This window comes from Agelaius tricolor, unplaced genomic scaffold (genome assembly GCF_023055355.1).
Source record: "Agelaius tricolor isolate 1412-34295 unplaced genomic scaffold, bAgeTri1.0.p SCAF_19, whole genome shotgun sequence".
In the NCBI taxonomy this organism is placed as follows: domain Eukaryota; kingdom Metazoa; phylum Chordata; class Aves; order Passeriformes; family Icteridae; genus Agelaius; species Agelaius tricolor.
The window spans coordinates 5682739-5698391 of NW_027269279.1; the positions used below are offsets into that span (position 1 = coordinate 5682739).

General features: G+C 43.3%; 1 protein-coding gene across 9 annotated transcripts in view; it reads right to left on the reverse strand.

Annotated features, from left to right (window-relative positions):
* The window catches only part of SUN1 (Sad1 and UNC84 domain containing 1), a 33089-nt gene that overhangs the window by 15649 nt on the left and 1787 nt on the right, over window positions 1–15653 (reverse strand). For 2 of the 9 annotated variants that reach the window (XM_071444014.1, XM_071444010.1), the window contains exons 1-4: window positions 13337–13956; window positions 6718–6814; window positions 959–1150; window positions 440–630 (exon numbers count right to left, since the gene is read on the reverse strand). In XM_071444014.1, coding sequence (XP_071300115.1) covers window positions 440–630; window positions 959–1150; window positions 6718–6794 — 460 coding nt within the window. In that variant the 5' untranslated portion in view covers window positions 6795–6814; window positions 13337–13956. Of the gene's footprint in view, window positions 1–439; window positions 631–958; window positions 1151–6717; window positions 6815–11343; window positions 11629–12777; window positions 13079–13336; window positions 13970–15653 lie in introns of those variants that run through there. The other 7 variants (XR_011681799.1, XM_071444015.1, XM_071444016.1 and 4 more) reach the window with 7 other exon arrangements.

Here is a 15653-nt window from a genome sequence, read left to right on the forward strand (position 1 = left end):
AATTTGGAACTTCCATCTCAAGGTATCTTAAAAATAAACACATTTCTGCCTACAAACAAGTAAGACAAGGCTTTTCCTTTGACTTTTCAAAAACAAGTTATGTGTTTACCATTGTTTCAATACAGAACTCAGTGTACATTTTGAAGAAAGCAATGACAGGAGATAATTATGGCATTACATCACAGAAGTGTTTATGTTTGCTGGCATATTAACTTGCCTGTGAATATCTTGACATTAACCATACCAGTAAATCAAATTTACACACTAGACCATGAATTTCCAGTGGGCATCTTAGCAAGCAGACCCCTACAGATGAAGTGCAAATGTTCACATGTTTGGGGATAGGATGGACAACAGGTGATGCAAAGATCATACATTTATATACACCAAACCAAACAGGCTGCACACTTTGATACAAGCAATAGCAATTATTGCCTACCCCAGAAATGATCAACTTCTGTCCTTTCCCGAATCAGAGACTCATCCAATATAGTGGATATCATGGATGTATCACTGGCATGGCTATTGAAACTGCTCTGGCTAAAAATAGATGAGCTGGACAGATTTTTCCTTGGCACATGTCTTCCACTGCCAGACTGCTTGCTCATACTTCTGCGTTGCTTCACCACCCTAGGAAACAAAGGCAAGTAAGACACAGCACTAAAGACAGATTTCTGTCACTCTCTCACTTTATTAATAAATGAATTAACAGTCACTTCAACACTGATGCGACTAAACAGAGCAAACAAGATTTAAAAGGAAGTCTTTGCCTTGAAGCACCTATAATTTGACAAAGATGTTTGTAGAAAATTGTCATTGCAAACCACATACTGAACATAAATTTCAGAGTATGGCAGCAAACACCAAGAACACAAAATAAGACCTGTAGGTACCTTTCTGCATTATTGTGTTCAAACAGTAAGACTCAGGATTTACTAGTGATGACTAAAATGCTTACTTAGACTGATCCCTGAAGGATGTGTTTCCAGCATAAGAGCTGTCCTGAAGGGAATCACTCTGTCCATCATCTGCTTTACTGTATCCTCCAGCAGCCAACCGTAAACTACGCCGGGACATTCTGGGTGAATCAAACACTGGATCTATTTTGTTCTCAGTCTCAAAATCCAAAGCAGATGAAGAATAACTCGAACTGCAGTAAAATAAGAACAGCAAAGTTACTGGGAGAATTTTCAACCTGGTAACAAACAGGTTTTTCAAGCTAGTCCAAGTTTCCATTAAATACAGTTTATTCGGGGTTATGGTACAATCCCCACAAGATATACCAAATAACCCAAATAATCTAGATACATGTAGATATTCAAAGTTCTCCTAGGCAATTCATATTACCAGTTCTACAACTGAAAGCAAATCACAGAAAGAAACAACCACCATGGAAACCACATATGAAGTTTAGCCAGAGTAAGCACTCATTCTTTTGGGACCAATTTGAGAGTGGAAGCCATTCATGACACAGTTTCTTCACCATGCCTAGAAACAAATTAAAAATGACACACTCCAAGTTGCAAGGCAAAGATTAATTTTCAGTCTCAGTTTATTTTTGTCAATTTTCTGTTTGCCAAGTCCTTGTTTTGAGAACTGAAGATCCATATGCCACATTATCCTGAATTTCCACCTCCCAACAAGTAGGAACTTCCTCCCTTTAACATACTTAATGACTTCCCTATTTCAGCTATTTCAGCTTAACAACCATTACTTGCTTTTAAAAAAGTGGTTCAAAAATATTTCCTAATCTAATGCAAACCACTAGAAACACTTAACTCAGAATTAACAAAAAATGTTTAGAGACTTCAATTTGTTTCCCTCCACAGAGGCAAGTTTACACATAGATAGCCTTCATGCCATTACCCCAGGAACTCCACATTTCGGCACGTGATTCTCTCAGAGCCTCCATGAAAACTTACAGTGAAGACAAAGCAGCAACACAAGGCAAACACAAACAGATTAAGCTGAGGAGTCTGTAAGAAATACATTTACCAAAGCAGAAGTTCAGCCCAAAGCAGAATTGTCATACTTCCAACCAAAGGAAACATTCAGTTATGTAAGTGAGCAGAGGCTGCTGGCACAGGGCACTGCACAGCAGGTCAGGTTCTAGAACTGCTCAGCCCTGTGACCCACAGCATCCAAATGCTGAGTGCTCTGGGCCAGCTTTCATAAGGACTCTGTCCCTTCTTGGGCCACAGGGATATACAGAGATGTAACAGCACTTTAATATTCCTGGAGGTTTGTTTGGTTTTTTAAAAGAAGAGATAAAAGCAAAGGACTGTTTATGACAGCACCTCTTTCTCCCCAAACAAAAACAAGCAAATTAGATCTGAATGAGTGGATTCTACTGTACAATCTGTATTTGAAATGGAAGCTTTCCCTTTAAGAATGCATCCAAATAGCTACTATAAAATGTACTTGTGTAAAAACAACTTAATGGAAATAGTTTTCTCACACCATCATTAAAGATCTCATAACATCACAAAGCAATAATATGGTAAGTATTGATACTGCTTCAGCATAAAATTAAGTTAGCACCAGAAGGCCTTGAAACTACACTTACAGTAATGATGTAATTCTGACAAGGTGGTGCTTTTGAAATCAGTTTCTTCATTGCTCCTCAATACAAAGAAAAGTATGTAAAATGGGGCTGTCAGAGCATATCAACTGCATTTCTTTTGGCTAAATACCCCAGACAACACACTGCTGGGAAATATCTCATGGCTCCAAAACCAGCTGGGCATTCAGCCCATGACATCAGACCAGAGTCTGTCCAAAGTAGCTGCTTCAATGTCCCTGAGTAGCACAGATTTGATGGCAGAGCTTTGGTTCTGTGTGCTGGATCTCACTGGTGTGCCCTGATAACGCTGGCACGTGCAGTGCAACCCTGAGGAAGGCAGGAAAGAGCCTCAGCACAACTTAACAAACCCAGCATATGTACTAAATACATTAGGCTTGTTAATCCTGGCTTTCATTTGGCTGGAAGACAGAGAAGAAATAACATGTTTTCTCATGTGCTCCACCAATTGTAGACTAAAGAGTTTAATTTTTAGTTTTCAAAAATGCTAAACATGAATTACTCATACTCTGACAGATATGAAGAGAGAATATGGGTTAAATGTGGCTCCTCCTGCTGTTGTTCTGAAAGGGTCAGAGCCACAACAGTTTTCTGTTGAGTCCCTCCCTAAACAGCTGTTTCAGAACTCAGTTTTGCTATTTACATTTGCCACTATGCATTTGCTTTTCCTCATCTTCACCCCACGTTTCTTACAGATACTCAATTCACAAGAACACAGAGTACACAGAACAAGCTGACAGCTGTGACCAGCCTCAATTTGTTTCTGTTTATGAACACTTGCTGTTACCAAGTATCTCAAAGAGCATTTATATCAATGTGGGTTGAATAAATAGTTTGAATTTGAGCTCTACTATCTAAAAAAACCCAACAAATCATCATGGAATCTCTTTAACAAAAGGGGCTTGTCTCTCACTTATGCAGGGTAATAATTCTCTTCACACTATCAGTCCTCAGGCAGTGGGACAGTACCTAGAAGTCTCCTAACTTCCCATTTCCCTTCCCATGCTTTGGAATGCAGCCTTTTCTCTTCCACAGAAAAGACTACAGTAAAACCACTGCCTTTCCTTTCAAGGGCCAGCAATGAACCTGTACATTGATGTCCTCCTATGCAGTATGTCCAGCTAACCAAGAAACACCCAAAGGTGGGATGCAACCAGCCCACACTCCTGGACAACCTCTGCAAACAGTGAGGACTGGTTCCCTCCCCAGCAAACAGCTCCCATGGCTGCTGGCAGAGCTAGTGACTGGGTCTAGTCTTACATTTCCAGCTTCTTGGTACTTCTTCACAAGAGCTTCTGCAGAGTAAGAATGTCCTAGACTTCAGCAGGTTATTTCTCAAGTAAGCAGAATGAGAATGAGGTCTGTCAATTTTAGCATGTCTATAGCTTGTCTGAAGGACCTTAAGTGTCATTTCTTTATAAATACTCCTTGGAATGAAATGGGCAGTGATGTTCTTGACTATTCAGGATAACAGGCACATGCAATAGACATAGAAAACTACAACTGAACAGACATCTTCTAATATGGACAGACATATAGTCAATACAAAAACATTCACAGGCTTTCTAACCAGGGGGCATTACTCACATTAAGTTACTAAGGACACTACCCTGAATTGTTTAGTTATTTCTTCAGTCAGACCCAGAACATACTTAAAAACCTCAAAGGATTTTATTCAATTACTGTGCAGAAAATTACATCCCAGTTGAATGCTCTGACACAGAAAATCAAACCAAATTCTTATTGATTTAACCCATATTTGTGAAGAAGTGTTAAAGCCACCCAAACTGACAACACAATTCAAAAGATGATGGTGACTAAAAAGAAGGATCAGTCATAAGAGTGGGGTGTAAATTGCATGTTGACAGGTGGGTGAGATTCACACGTTTGACTTGCATTTGGAGGAGGATAAAGATTATTTAGGTATATCAGTTAAATGTTTTTCTGATTCGGGCTGGAGGAGTAAAAGCACAAAGTAGGAGCACTCCAGCTCTGAACACACAGTGATTCCAGTGAGTATTAATATAAGTTCTATTAATAAATCATAGCCAACTCTAATAATAGCTTTGTGGTATCAAACTTCACTGTACTGCTTTCTGCAGGGCTACATCCCAAGCCAATTTCTTTAAAGAAAAGATTCTGTAAAGATTGAATTGTCAAAGGCAGAATAAACCAGATTAGAATATAAGCAAAACAAACACAGGTGAGGGGTAAGAAGGAACAAATTTCAACATGAAAATATTTCTGATTAGCAATTTCCTCAGATCTTCCAATATTGTTTGACCCAGAGGAGGAAGAGCTACAATAATAGATGTCATTCTGCACACATGCAGCAAGCAGAGGCACAGCAAGAGTCTGCACAAGAGACTGTGGTTTACTCTCTTGACACCCTGAGAGCAGTGTCATGTCAGTGTACCAAGTGGTTTGCTCCCCTGTTATAACATTTGGGGTTTCACACAATTTTAAAGAAAGAGCTTGCCAATCCTTCTTTTTTACATAAGGAAGAATTACAATTAATTAATTTCAACCTAGTTTAACAATACTGGCTTTCATTAATTCAGTTATTAAACTTCATCTTACCCAGCTCTTTCCATTTCTATATATTCCTAATAATTTAACACAGTGAAATGGCAAGCTGGAAAGTTTCAGGACATACAATCCCTTCACAACTCCTCAATTTTGCAAAGCAGTCTTCATTTATGCAGCAAGACAAACATTCAGTTGTCCCCTAAATAAATCCCACCAAAGTCATAATTAAATATCCTCCAGATGTCAAATAGGATTTATAATTCTGCATCTTCCTTTCTACTTGCCCACTGTTTCACTGGTTGAGAATTCTGCACAAGAACACCAGAGGAGTTTAACCTGTCAGGAGTTACAATATTTCAGCCAATCTCTAAGGTACATTTGCAACACAAAGGTAACTAAACTCAGTAATACAGAAGTGAAACTGCTGCTGGATACAAGGCATGTAGATCACATTTCATTGCTAAGCATGCTTTTCCTGAAATTAGAAAACCCTCTAGTATATAACCAACATTTTACCAAGAGTTTTTCGTAAAATTCAGGAAAAATTGCAATTGAATTGATGCAACACAAAATATGTCACATTTGCAACACTACTGACATTAGGCTATAGCCTAAAAAAAAAAAGAAGCCATGATCCCCAACAGAAAATGTAAATGTACAGTTTTGGAGTGCACAAAAGAAGAGAATTAACTCAGTAATCTCTTAATGCTACAGTTTTGCCAACTTCTGTTTTTTTGGCAAGTAGCCAAGCATTCTCCTATCTCTATAATGGATTTTAATAACAACACATAATAATGATGTACAGAGGGAATGAAAAGCAAATCTCATACTGCATCCTAACAAACAATCATTTTTTAAATTTAGAATTAGCTAAAGCAATAATTCAGATCACAGATATACTCTGAAGCAGGTATACATCTCAACAGCAGGAAAACTCAATAGATTAGAGCAGCAACAATCTGCTACATTAATAGTAAAAAACTCAAAATAGGCATCACAACACTTATTATCTGAATACATAATACAAAAACTACCAAACAATACAGTTAGTTTCTAGAAAACTGAAGTGATTTAAGCAAAACAAAGATACAAGAAAGAAACAAGATCATTAGAAGATACCAAAAAAGACAAAAGGAAAAGCAAGTTGATTAGAACACAGATTTTACATTCACCCAAGAAGCAGCTTTGCTAATGGAAGTGATCAATATTTTCCTTCCAGCCAAGTCCCACACTAGCAGCAATGAGTGTGCAAAAATCAGTGGTTTAAAGTTAAAGTGGCCCCAAGTCACAAAAGAAAGCACCCACCAAAGTACAAGACACAAAACATCGAAGAATTTCGAGGGCATATTTATAGAAATCCAACAGCAGTTGTAACTAGGCGGACACAAGTTATTCATAGCAACTAATAAACACTGAGTCATTATCTTACTCATTGTCCTGTTAGTTCAACGTTTTCTTCCCCCAGTTAGGACACAGCACTTGTTTTCAAGCTAGACTAGAAAAAGCCCACTTCTTCCAAGAGTCAGCTACTTACCATGAAAGCCCAACTCTCCAGATGAGCAACATTCAGCACAGACAGTTTGGCTACAAGAAGAAAAGGTTCTCACCTGAGTGCATATGTATAGCCAGTGTTCTCTGGCAGACATTGGGGAGGGGTGTACGTGTGTAGACGTGAAAAGTCCATGTTGACAGTTTCAAATCATACTGTAAAAGGTGAAAATAAAGTAATGCAATGACTTAAAATTGCATAAAGTCAATCAAGGAGCCCTTGCACTGTTCAGCCTGTGTTATTAAGCATTGAATAAAAGAGCTATTACCAGAAACATGGAGCTCTCAGTAGTGGAGTAGTATTGCTGCTAGTGCCAGGTATCCCTTATCATTACTACAGGAAGCTCAGGGTATCTCTGCCTGTGACCTTCTTTATGATACCCTACTTTCAGCTGTTTCCAAGCTCTCTGGAACATTGCAGTTATGAGCCAAACTCTTATCACAACCAAATTACAACACTTCCACAGGAACTGTGTTATGCTGGTATCCCCTAAAGAAGATAAGTACAAAAATCTAAAGAACCACACAGCCATGGTTCACAGATCTCTTCAAAATATGTTTTGCTTTCAGTGCCCTGTGAGCAAATTATAGGCTGCTCTGTGCACCAAGGATACTGCAGATGAAACTTGAGGAAGTTTTTACATATAGTCAAATCATTTTACTCTAGCACTTTTGAATACCACCCCCTAAGCAGTGAGGGAGTATCCTTCATCTCACATAATTTATTCCTGTCATTAAAACCACTGAATACACACCCTAGCAAAAGAGCCAACTGCAAAGTGACTCATAGGTTGGAATTAGGCACATTTTCCAGAGTGCCATCCACTTCCAAAAAAACAAACCCAAAACTACCAAATCAAAACCACCCAAGTAACATTTGTAAAACTTTCCATGGGGTCTTTGAAAGGTATTATAGCTTTTGGAAGAAAATAAAAACTGATGTTGTCATATCAACAAACTTGCAGAGCTGCATGGGTGACTACTTGTGGTACTATGAACAATCTGACTTTCAATTTCATAGTATTGGCAAAAACCCTTCAGCCCTCCTCAATTTTATTTTTAATTCTGCAGAAAAGATTCTTGGATGATAGTTTATTTGTAGTTAACAAATAGGGATTTGGCTATTCTGGATTGGCATGGTTAGCAAGGCAGAATCCTGGCTACTTGCAGCTTACCTATGGCTCCTGTTTCAACAGCAGTAAAAGATGTTCCACACATCTGGGATGGCATATTTGAACCAGGATAAAAATATCCCCAGCTACTTTTCATAATCATAACATCAACAAGCATCTCATTTTGGAGATGCACTTTCCTATGCTGAAAAAAGGTTTTATTTTGTACAGCTACATGTGCATAAGAAATGGGGACAAAAAGCAGGTACAGGCAAAAGCAGCTCAAAAGCAATCTGTACATATAACATTAAAATGCTCTTAGTGTACCTGTAGCCTCCAAATCCTGAGGTCAGTAAGGCAGGAGGGTATTTCCATGACTACTGAAGACTTAAAAATATTAAAACTTCCGGGCCTAAGCATTGTAGCTTCCTGAATCCAAGCACCTCCCATGCAAAGTGGAGTTAATGAAAAATAAGGTCTCCTGCTATTTACTTTTTTTTTTTGTATTATAGAAAACACATTTCCATTAAGTGATCCTCTACATTCACTTCATTTGCCCCAGAGCCAGAATGTTTTCACTAACTTGTATATAAATTTATTGTTTGTTTACAGGAAGCTTAAATCAGTAGAGCAGAAGTATTAGCAAAGCAGCCTCATTCTTTTGCTAGAATGAGCAGCAAATTCTGTTGGAATATGTAACAACTGCTGCCTTACTTTATCAACAAACAGGAGCTCAATTTAGCACATAGGAAATGGGGACCAGAGAGCAATGGCTCGCCAGGAACAGAAGTGGAAATATTGTGAATTTCAAGATGAGGGATGCTGATAACATCAGAGAGCACTTGTATTAAAAAATAGCAAAACAGGTTTTTCAGACTATGCCTACTGAAGCTGAAAACTATGATTAAGGTTGATCTGTTTGAATTGGTTCATGCCAATAAAGATTTTTAACCCTCAAGGTAGAAAAACCTTGTTCAGTTTCCGCTGGAGTTATGTGCGTGCCTAGCACGCATCATTTCATCATAAAACCTATTTTTTAACTGGCAACTCAGTAGCTAATCCTTCTGACACCCAACAGTATTTTCCCACATGGAAAGCTCAGCTATGCCAGTGAGCTCTGAGTAGCTCCCAGCTCCTCCCTGTCTGCACTGCCCATATGGGCAGGGCAACGGCTGAGTTTGAAAAACAACATGTTGGCTCCGTTTGTTCCCTGTTCTTTTCCCCTTCACCACCAGCTCTCTCTCCACTTGATTTCTGAATAAATCAAATGCTGAAATGTAAATAGTATTTCTTATTTGATAATGTTTGAATTGTATCATTAAGTTATTATAGATAAAATATGTGCTTGACAAAGGCAGTGCTAACTGCAAAGCCTTGAAGGTACTTAGGCATAGGTCTATTAATAGCTGGGTTTCATAGCACCCAGCTCTCAGTGAAGATATCAGGTTTGCCATCTAAACACCACACTTAGAAATCACTCTGAGAAGATTTAGGGGCTTGGTTTGATTCACTGCTTGTCTGATGCTCTAAAATGAATTCTGACTCAGGAGGAGAAATCTCTACTCAATTTTTCAAACAACAAAACAGGCTTAACTGACTTAAAAAGAATTTGAAAGTCATCTTCAGAGATGACCAGCACCATTTGCAAAAATGGGCATCTAGAATTTACTATGAAACTGGATATTTTTAAAGTCTGACTTTACTTCAACAGCTTAATCTTAGTTATCCACCTCTTCAAAACAAATGATCAACCCAATTTATTTAGAAATATTCTACATCTGTATTACAAAACAGACACAGGGTAGGCAGAGGACATTGACTCACTCTAATTTGTTCACTTGTGTTTAACAGCACTCCACCTTTCATGTATAATCTTTGTTCTGACTTATGAAACTTCCATACACAACTGGAACAGAAAGAGACATGCTAATAAAATATTTTGAAAATCTTAAATCACAAAACTTGGCAGAGAACCTGAGAGGTAAGCCCTGTACTTAGTTCCAGTTTGAACACTTCTGGGTGCCCAACACCTTTCTGCTTTAGGTACCACAGATCTGTCTGGACTCAGTTTCATGCAGACTTTTAGTCTCAGCTTTGTTGCAGATTACCAGGCCCAAACTCTAAAATGGCCTTTTTCCCTTTTGTAGAAGCCCATAAACATCTGGTTCTAATACTAAGGTATGTATAGTGCAAGAACCAAGGCTGGAGTTGTATACAAGCCCCAGTAATAGGAACACTTTGATAAGACAGCCCCCAGTGAATTACAGGGAAGCACACAGTTCCACTGGAATGCCTCAGCTTTCAGGCCAACTTCCATGCTCCTGCAGAGGAGACAGCTGGACTATTTGCCTTTTTTTGGGAAGCAGACACAACATCATCCTAAGCATCATCTCTCCCTTGCAATTAAACTGAATCTGTGTTACAATAAATCAGCACAGCAGAAGGGCTGGAGAAGACAGATTGTGACTCTGTCAGAACACAAGGAAGCTCAGGAACTCCTGTAATCAGTGCAGCAGAATTTACCTGCACACAAGGCCCTTGGCTGTCTCCAAAGGACTTTGAAGCTTCTGAATGACATGAGGCTGCACCACTAATTCAAAAAAAAAGCTTATCTGACACTCACTTTCACAATCAACCAGGCTCAACAAAGTCCCAGCACCATGGCAGCAAGCATCTTGGCTTCCAGGAAAGATGATGAAATGCTCCACGAGAGGCCTTTTTTTGCATAGGAGCATCACAAGGCAGGGGGAGCAGCACCAAACACTGACCGTGCACTACAAACACCTCACCGGGACAGACACAAACCCTCACTGATGGCTTTTGGAGTACACAGACTTTTACCAACATACTGTCCAGGCAGTTCCTCATGAAACCCTTTGTAACAGAGGAAGTGGTAAATTGTCATTTCACAAAAGGGACCCTGGCAGAGTAGAAATATTCACCAAAGTCTGTTAGACAATGAGAAAATCCCCAAGACAGCATATCTTATTTTTTTTGTTACAAGGGATAAAAAAATGATACAATAAAGTCTTAGGTATTGGTAGCACTGCTTCAAATAGAACCTTTACTATCCTCACATTTTAAAGCCAAGTCAGTTTAAGTCACTATGACTTAACACATTTGATGCCACATATGTAAACAGATTTAGGCAAACTATCAATAACAATGAAAGTGGAACATGCAAACTCCATCAGTTTCTGAGAGCAACCCATTTTTTACTTGTAATTTCAGTTATTTCATTCTATTATTCAGAATAACCAATAAAATCACTGGTTTTGGTTAAAGAACCAAAAGTATATATACTCCACAAAGGATGTTTCACCATAGCAAGTTAATTACTGGTTTAAACAGGCTGAAGAGCAAAGAGCTCCAAGCTAAATCAACATTTTATTAAAACACACATTCACAAAACATTCCTTTAAAAGAGCAACCCAAGAACAAAACCAAAAAAACCCACGAGTAACAAAACCGATATTTGACACTAGACGTTACCATTGAGCATTATGGCATATATCCCCAAACACAGGTGCACAACCCAGGTTCATCACAACACCGCACGTTCACACTGTGTACCTCTCGAAACGCGTTTTAAAGGGAGGGCTGACCACAACCAGCCCCGCATTCAGGCGCGGTGAAAGCAGCAGCAGCAGCAGCGTGCCGGTTCATTGTTTACACGCAGGGCCCCGCAGAGCGGCTCAGAGCCCGGCCCGCTCGGGCCCGCTCGCACCGGGGCCTGGCCGGGCCCCGCGGCCCCGCTCCGCCATCCGCCGCGGCCCGGGCTCGGGGCGCGCTGCCCGGCGGGCGGCACACGCCGAGACATCGAGCCCAAAATGGCTCCCGGCCCCAACAAAGCCCGCCCGGCCCCCACGCTCCCCGTCACTCGCCGAGTTTGAATTCACTGGAGGCGGCGGCCCGGCCAACCCCGCCGCCTTAACCCCTGCGGCTCCGATGCCCAGCCCGCCGGCACACAACAAAAGGCGTGTTTTATTCCACCTCGCCCGTCACGCTCCCGAAACGCTTCACCTGCCCGATAAAACACCCCCGGTATTAGCGACCAAATTTAACCCCCATATCTTACTCTTCATTAGCGACACCTGAATGCCTAAACGTCCACGCCTTATAAGCACCAAATAACAAGCCAGTCAAGCACCGCAGATTTAAGGGTCTCTAAACACCACCACATTTACTAATAGAGCAACGTAAAAAGCCTGCTAAGCTTGTCAGTAAAACCCTCCGTCCAGCTCACTCACGACGAAAAACACCCTGCAACTCACTTCCACAACACTGCTATGAAAATCAGCAACTAGTAATTCACCCCCATATGTAAAAGCAAGAATTAGACATTAAGATTCACTGGGAAAGTCAACAGAAGCATTAGGCTGGAATAGTCAGTTGCAAAGAAATGAAACAGAAACATTAAAAGAAATTAGCAAATCTTGAACTTCCTTTTTGCGTAATGTTAAACTGAAAACCAGATGGTGATATGGGAGGGCTGCAAATGCTGCAGAGACCCGGAATTTGCTGGCTAATATTTTCCTTCCCTATAATATATTATAAACAAAATATTTATAAAATGTATTTTATTTTAACATAGTATAATGTTAAATAAGGCAACGTAAAATAAGGAACGCAAAATAAGGTAAACCAAATACTTTTTCTTCCCCAGCAGATCTAAAACTTACTGGAACTGTCAGAAAACAGGTGCTGTCTCCAGTGTTCCTGACACTTCTACCCCTGTGGTCACGGAACGGCAGCAAAACGTGAACATGGCATGAGGAACTCAGCATTGTCACCTCAAAAGGAGCACAGCACTAAAATAGCACATTATGCTGTAAAAACACGAGCAGTCACTCACTCGGCGAGCGATGCCAAACTCTTCGACAGTAAACCCGTCTGTTAAACAACACTTTCCCCACAGAAGCAGCTGCCCTGAGGTGACAGCCGGGGGACAGCGAGGACAGGTCGGTCTACCTGTGCCAGAGCACGATACCCATCACAGCACGTTACCTTTGCACCAAGGCTCGGCAGCTGCGAGCGCCGGCACCACCGCGCACTTATCAGCTCTTTCACAATCAGGGCAAAAAGCTGCAGGTTACAGCTTCTTCTAAGAAGGAAACCTTCCAGGTGTCAGGCCCAGAGGGACAGTGGTAGCTGATGTTTCTCTCTCCTCCCAGCCAACAGCGCCGACCGACAGAACTCCGGGCTACCCAGGGGTCTGCGCCCGCCCCACGACTCCAGCCCGTGGCGCCTCACGCCCCGCTGCCTTCCCAGCGCCGCTGCCCGAGCCAGGGACACCGATCCCCCGCTCGGGGGAGGCCGCACACCCGAGACACCGCGCCCCGGGGGCTCCCACGCGGGCGGGCGGCCGCCACACGCGGCCCCGGCCCGGCGGGAAGCGGCGGCGGGCCGGGGCGGGGGCGGGCGGGGGACGGGTGAGCGCGGGCGGGGGGCGGTTGGCAACGGCCGGGGCGGGCTGAGCCGCGCCGCCTCCAGCCCCGCGCTCCGGGGGCGACCGGGGGAGCGCGGCCCGGTCCTGCGCAACGGGGAGAGCCGCGGCGGGGGTTACCTGGTGCCGGTGCAGCGAGGGAAAGGCAGAGCCGGCGGCGGCGGCGGCAGCAGCAGCAGCGGCGGCGGCGGCGGCTGAGATTGCCCGGGCCCCGCCCGCTTTGCCGGGGCCGCCGGGAGCCCCCGCCCCGCCCGCGCGGCGCGTGCCGGCAGCGCCCCCTCAGCGCCCGCCCCGCGCGGCCCCTCACACACGGGCACGGGGCTCCTCCTCCTCGGGCCCCTCACACACGGGCACGGGGCTCCGCTCCACCTCCGCCGCCTCCTCCTCGGGCCCCTCACACACGGGCACGGGGCTCCTCCTCCTCGGGCCCCTCACACGTGGGCACGGGGCTCTGCTCCGCCTCTGCCGCCTCCTCCTCCTCAGACCCCGCTCGGGGGCTGCCCCCGCCACGGCCACAGCCCGGCCGCCTCCTGCCTCGCCTTCCCCCTCCGCAAAATGGAGCTGTGGGAGCCTCTGGAGCGAGCAGTGGAGAGGCGAGGAGTTAACTCAGATTTTCACTCTATTGCTTGACTCACTGACTTTCCCTCACAGTGTTTTCTCTGTTTCCTTCCTACCCGTCCTTTTTGGGATTTTCCTTCTCTTTGATTCGCCCTCCTCCGCCAAGACTTTGGCACAGCGCACCCGGTGGGACTGAAGCGCCTCGGCTCCGTGTGGTGCCCGACGGAATGTCACCATCGGGCCACAGAAACCTCCGGACAGCCACACGGAAAAGAAATCAGAGAATGCTTCGGCTTGCAACTGACCTTTAAGCCTATCTAGTTCCAACTCCCCTGCAATGAGCAAGGACACCTCCCTCTACACCAGGTTCCTCCAAGCCCTGTCCAACCTGGCCTTGAACGCTTCCAGGAATGGGACTGGTTCTTGGCAGAGAAGAAACAAGCCCCATTGTTCAAACACTCGGGGAACGTATGCAAATACATTCCATGTAGAGCCTGTGCCTGAGTGACTTTTTTTAAGCCTTCAGTCTGCCTGAGTCCACAGTTCTCTTGTGGGTCCAGCTGGCAGGGATGGTGCAATGTCAGTGAATAGAATAGGGAATTTGTCACTTGGGAAAGGCTAACCAGGCCATGAGTTGTTATTTACTTGTATGTGAGAGAAATGACTCAGCTTGTTGTGAAAGACTGGCTAATAAATATGTAATTATCAAATAATCCAAATGTTTGGATACAAAATGAGGGAAGGCAGCTAATCCTTAAGAAACAGAAAATGCAAGATAAACACATTCACTTAAGGTATAAGCTGATATTGTTGTAGCACTGATTTTGGGCAATTCCTGTTTCTTTTAGAAGTGCTTTGCTCCAGCTACATGACAGTTTTAAGATGCTGCAGCCAAAGCTGAGCTGACCCCAGTGACACTTGGAAGCCAGTGTCTGGTTTGGTCCGATGTGCAGCTCTGCACCAGTCTCCTCCTCCCTGCATTTATGAATGTTTTGCAGAATCAGTTTTCTGGCCACTCCTTCTCTTTCTGTACTTACTCCATACCTGTTTTCCTGTCTTAAGAGTAGATAATATTTAAAGGCTTAAGATACTCAGGGCAAAATCACCTCTTAGTTTAAATCTCCTTGACATTCCTTGGTGGTGTGAGGCCAGGCCCTGTGAGGGGTGATTCCCACCCTGTTCCCCTGGAGCCCAGGCAGGGCAGGCAGCACTCAGCTCTGGCAGGACAAGGCATGTTGTTCTCCCAGGGCACTGCCAGCTTCCCAGGCTGCTCTGACTTGTCCTGAGCAGTTGTTTTTCCATCACAACCAGGCCAAGAGGCTGGCTGGAGGATGATGGCTGAAGCTCAGTTTTCCCTCCATTACTTGGCTATGAGAGGCAATAGAGCTTTTTTGAAGTTTCCATGATTTAAGGGGAACTTGGTCAGATGTCCTGGTTTTGTTAAAACAAATTGTGTACAGGGAGTTAATTTTTCCACATTTCAGAAGAAAGTGCTCTTAGGCAAACAAAATTTCCTTCAAGGTTTCTCAGCATCAAACAAATTCTGAATGTAAAGTGGGCTGACAATTTTACTGGCTAAGTTGAAGTGTATAGAGAAAAATGGTCAGTAAGAAGAAAAATTGACCATATTAAAAATGTTCCATTTTTAACATTGTAGAGGGCAGTTAAGAATTTAGAGAAAAAGAGCTTTCTTAACTGACACCAGGTATGGGGAAACTGCAATACAGGCTCAAACCAATCCAAGGATGATATTTCTCCCTTCCCTTCCCTTCCCTTCCCTTCCCTTCCCTTCCCTTCCCTTCCCTTCCCTTCCCTTCCCTTCCCTTCCCTTCCCTTCCCTTCCCTTCCCTTCCCTTCCCTTCCCTTCCCTTCCCTTCCC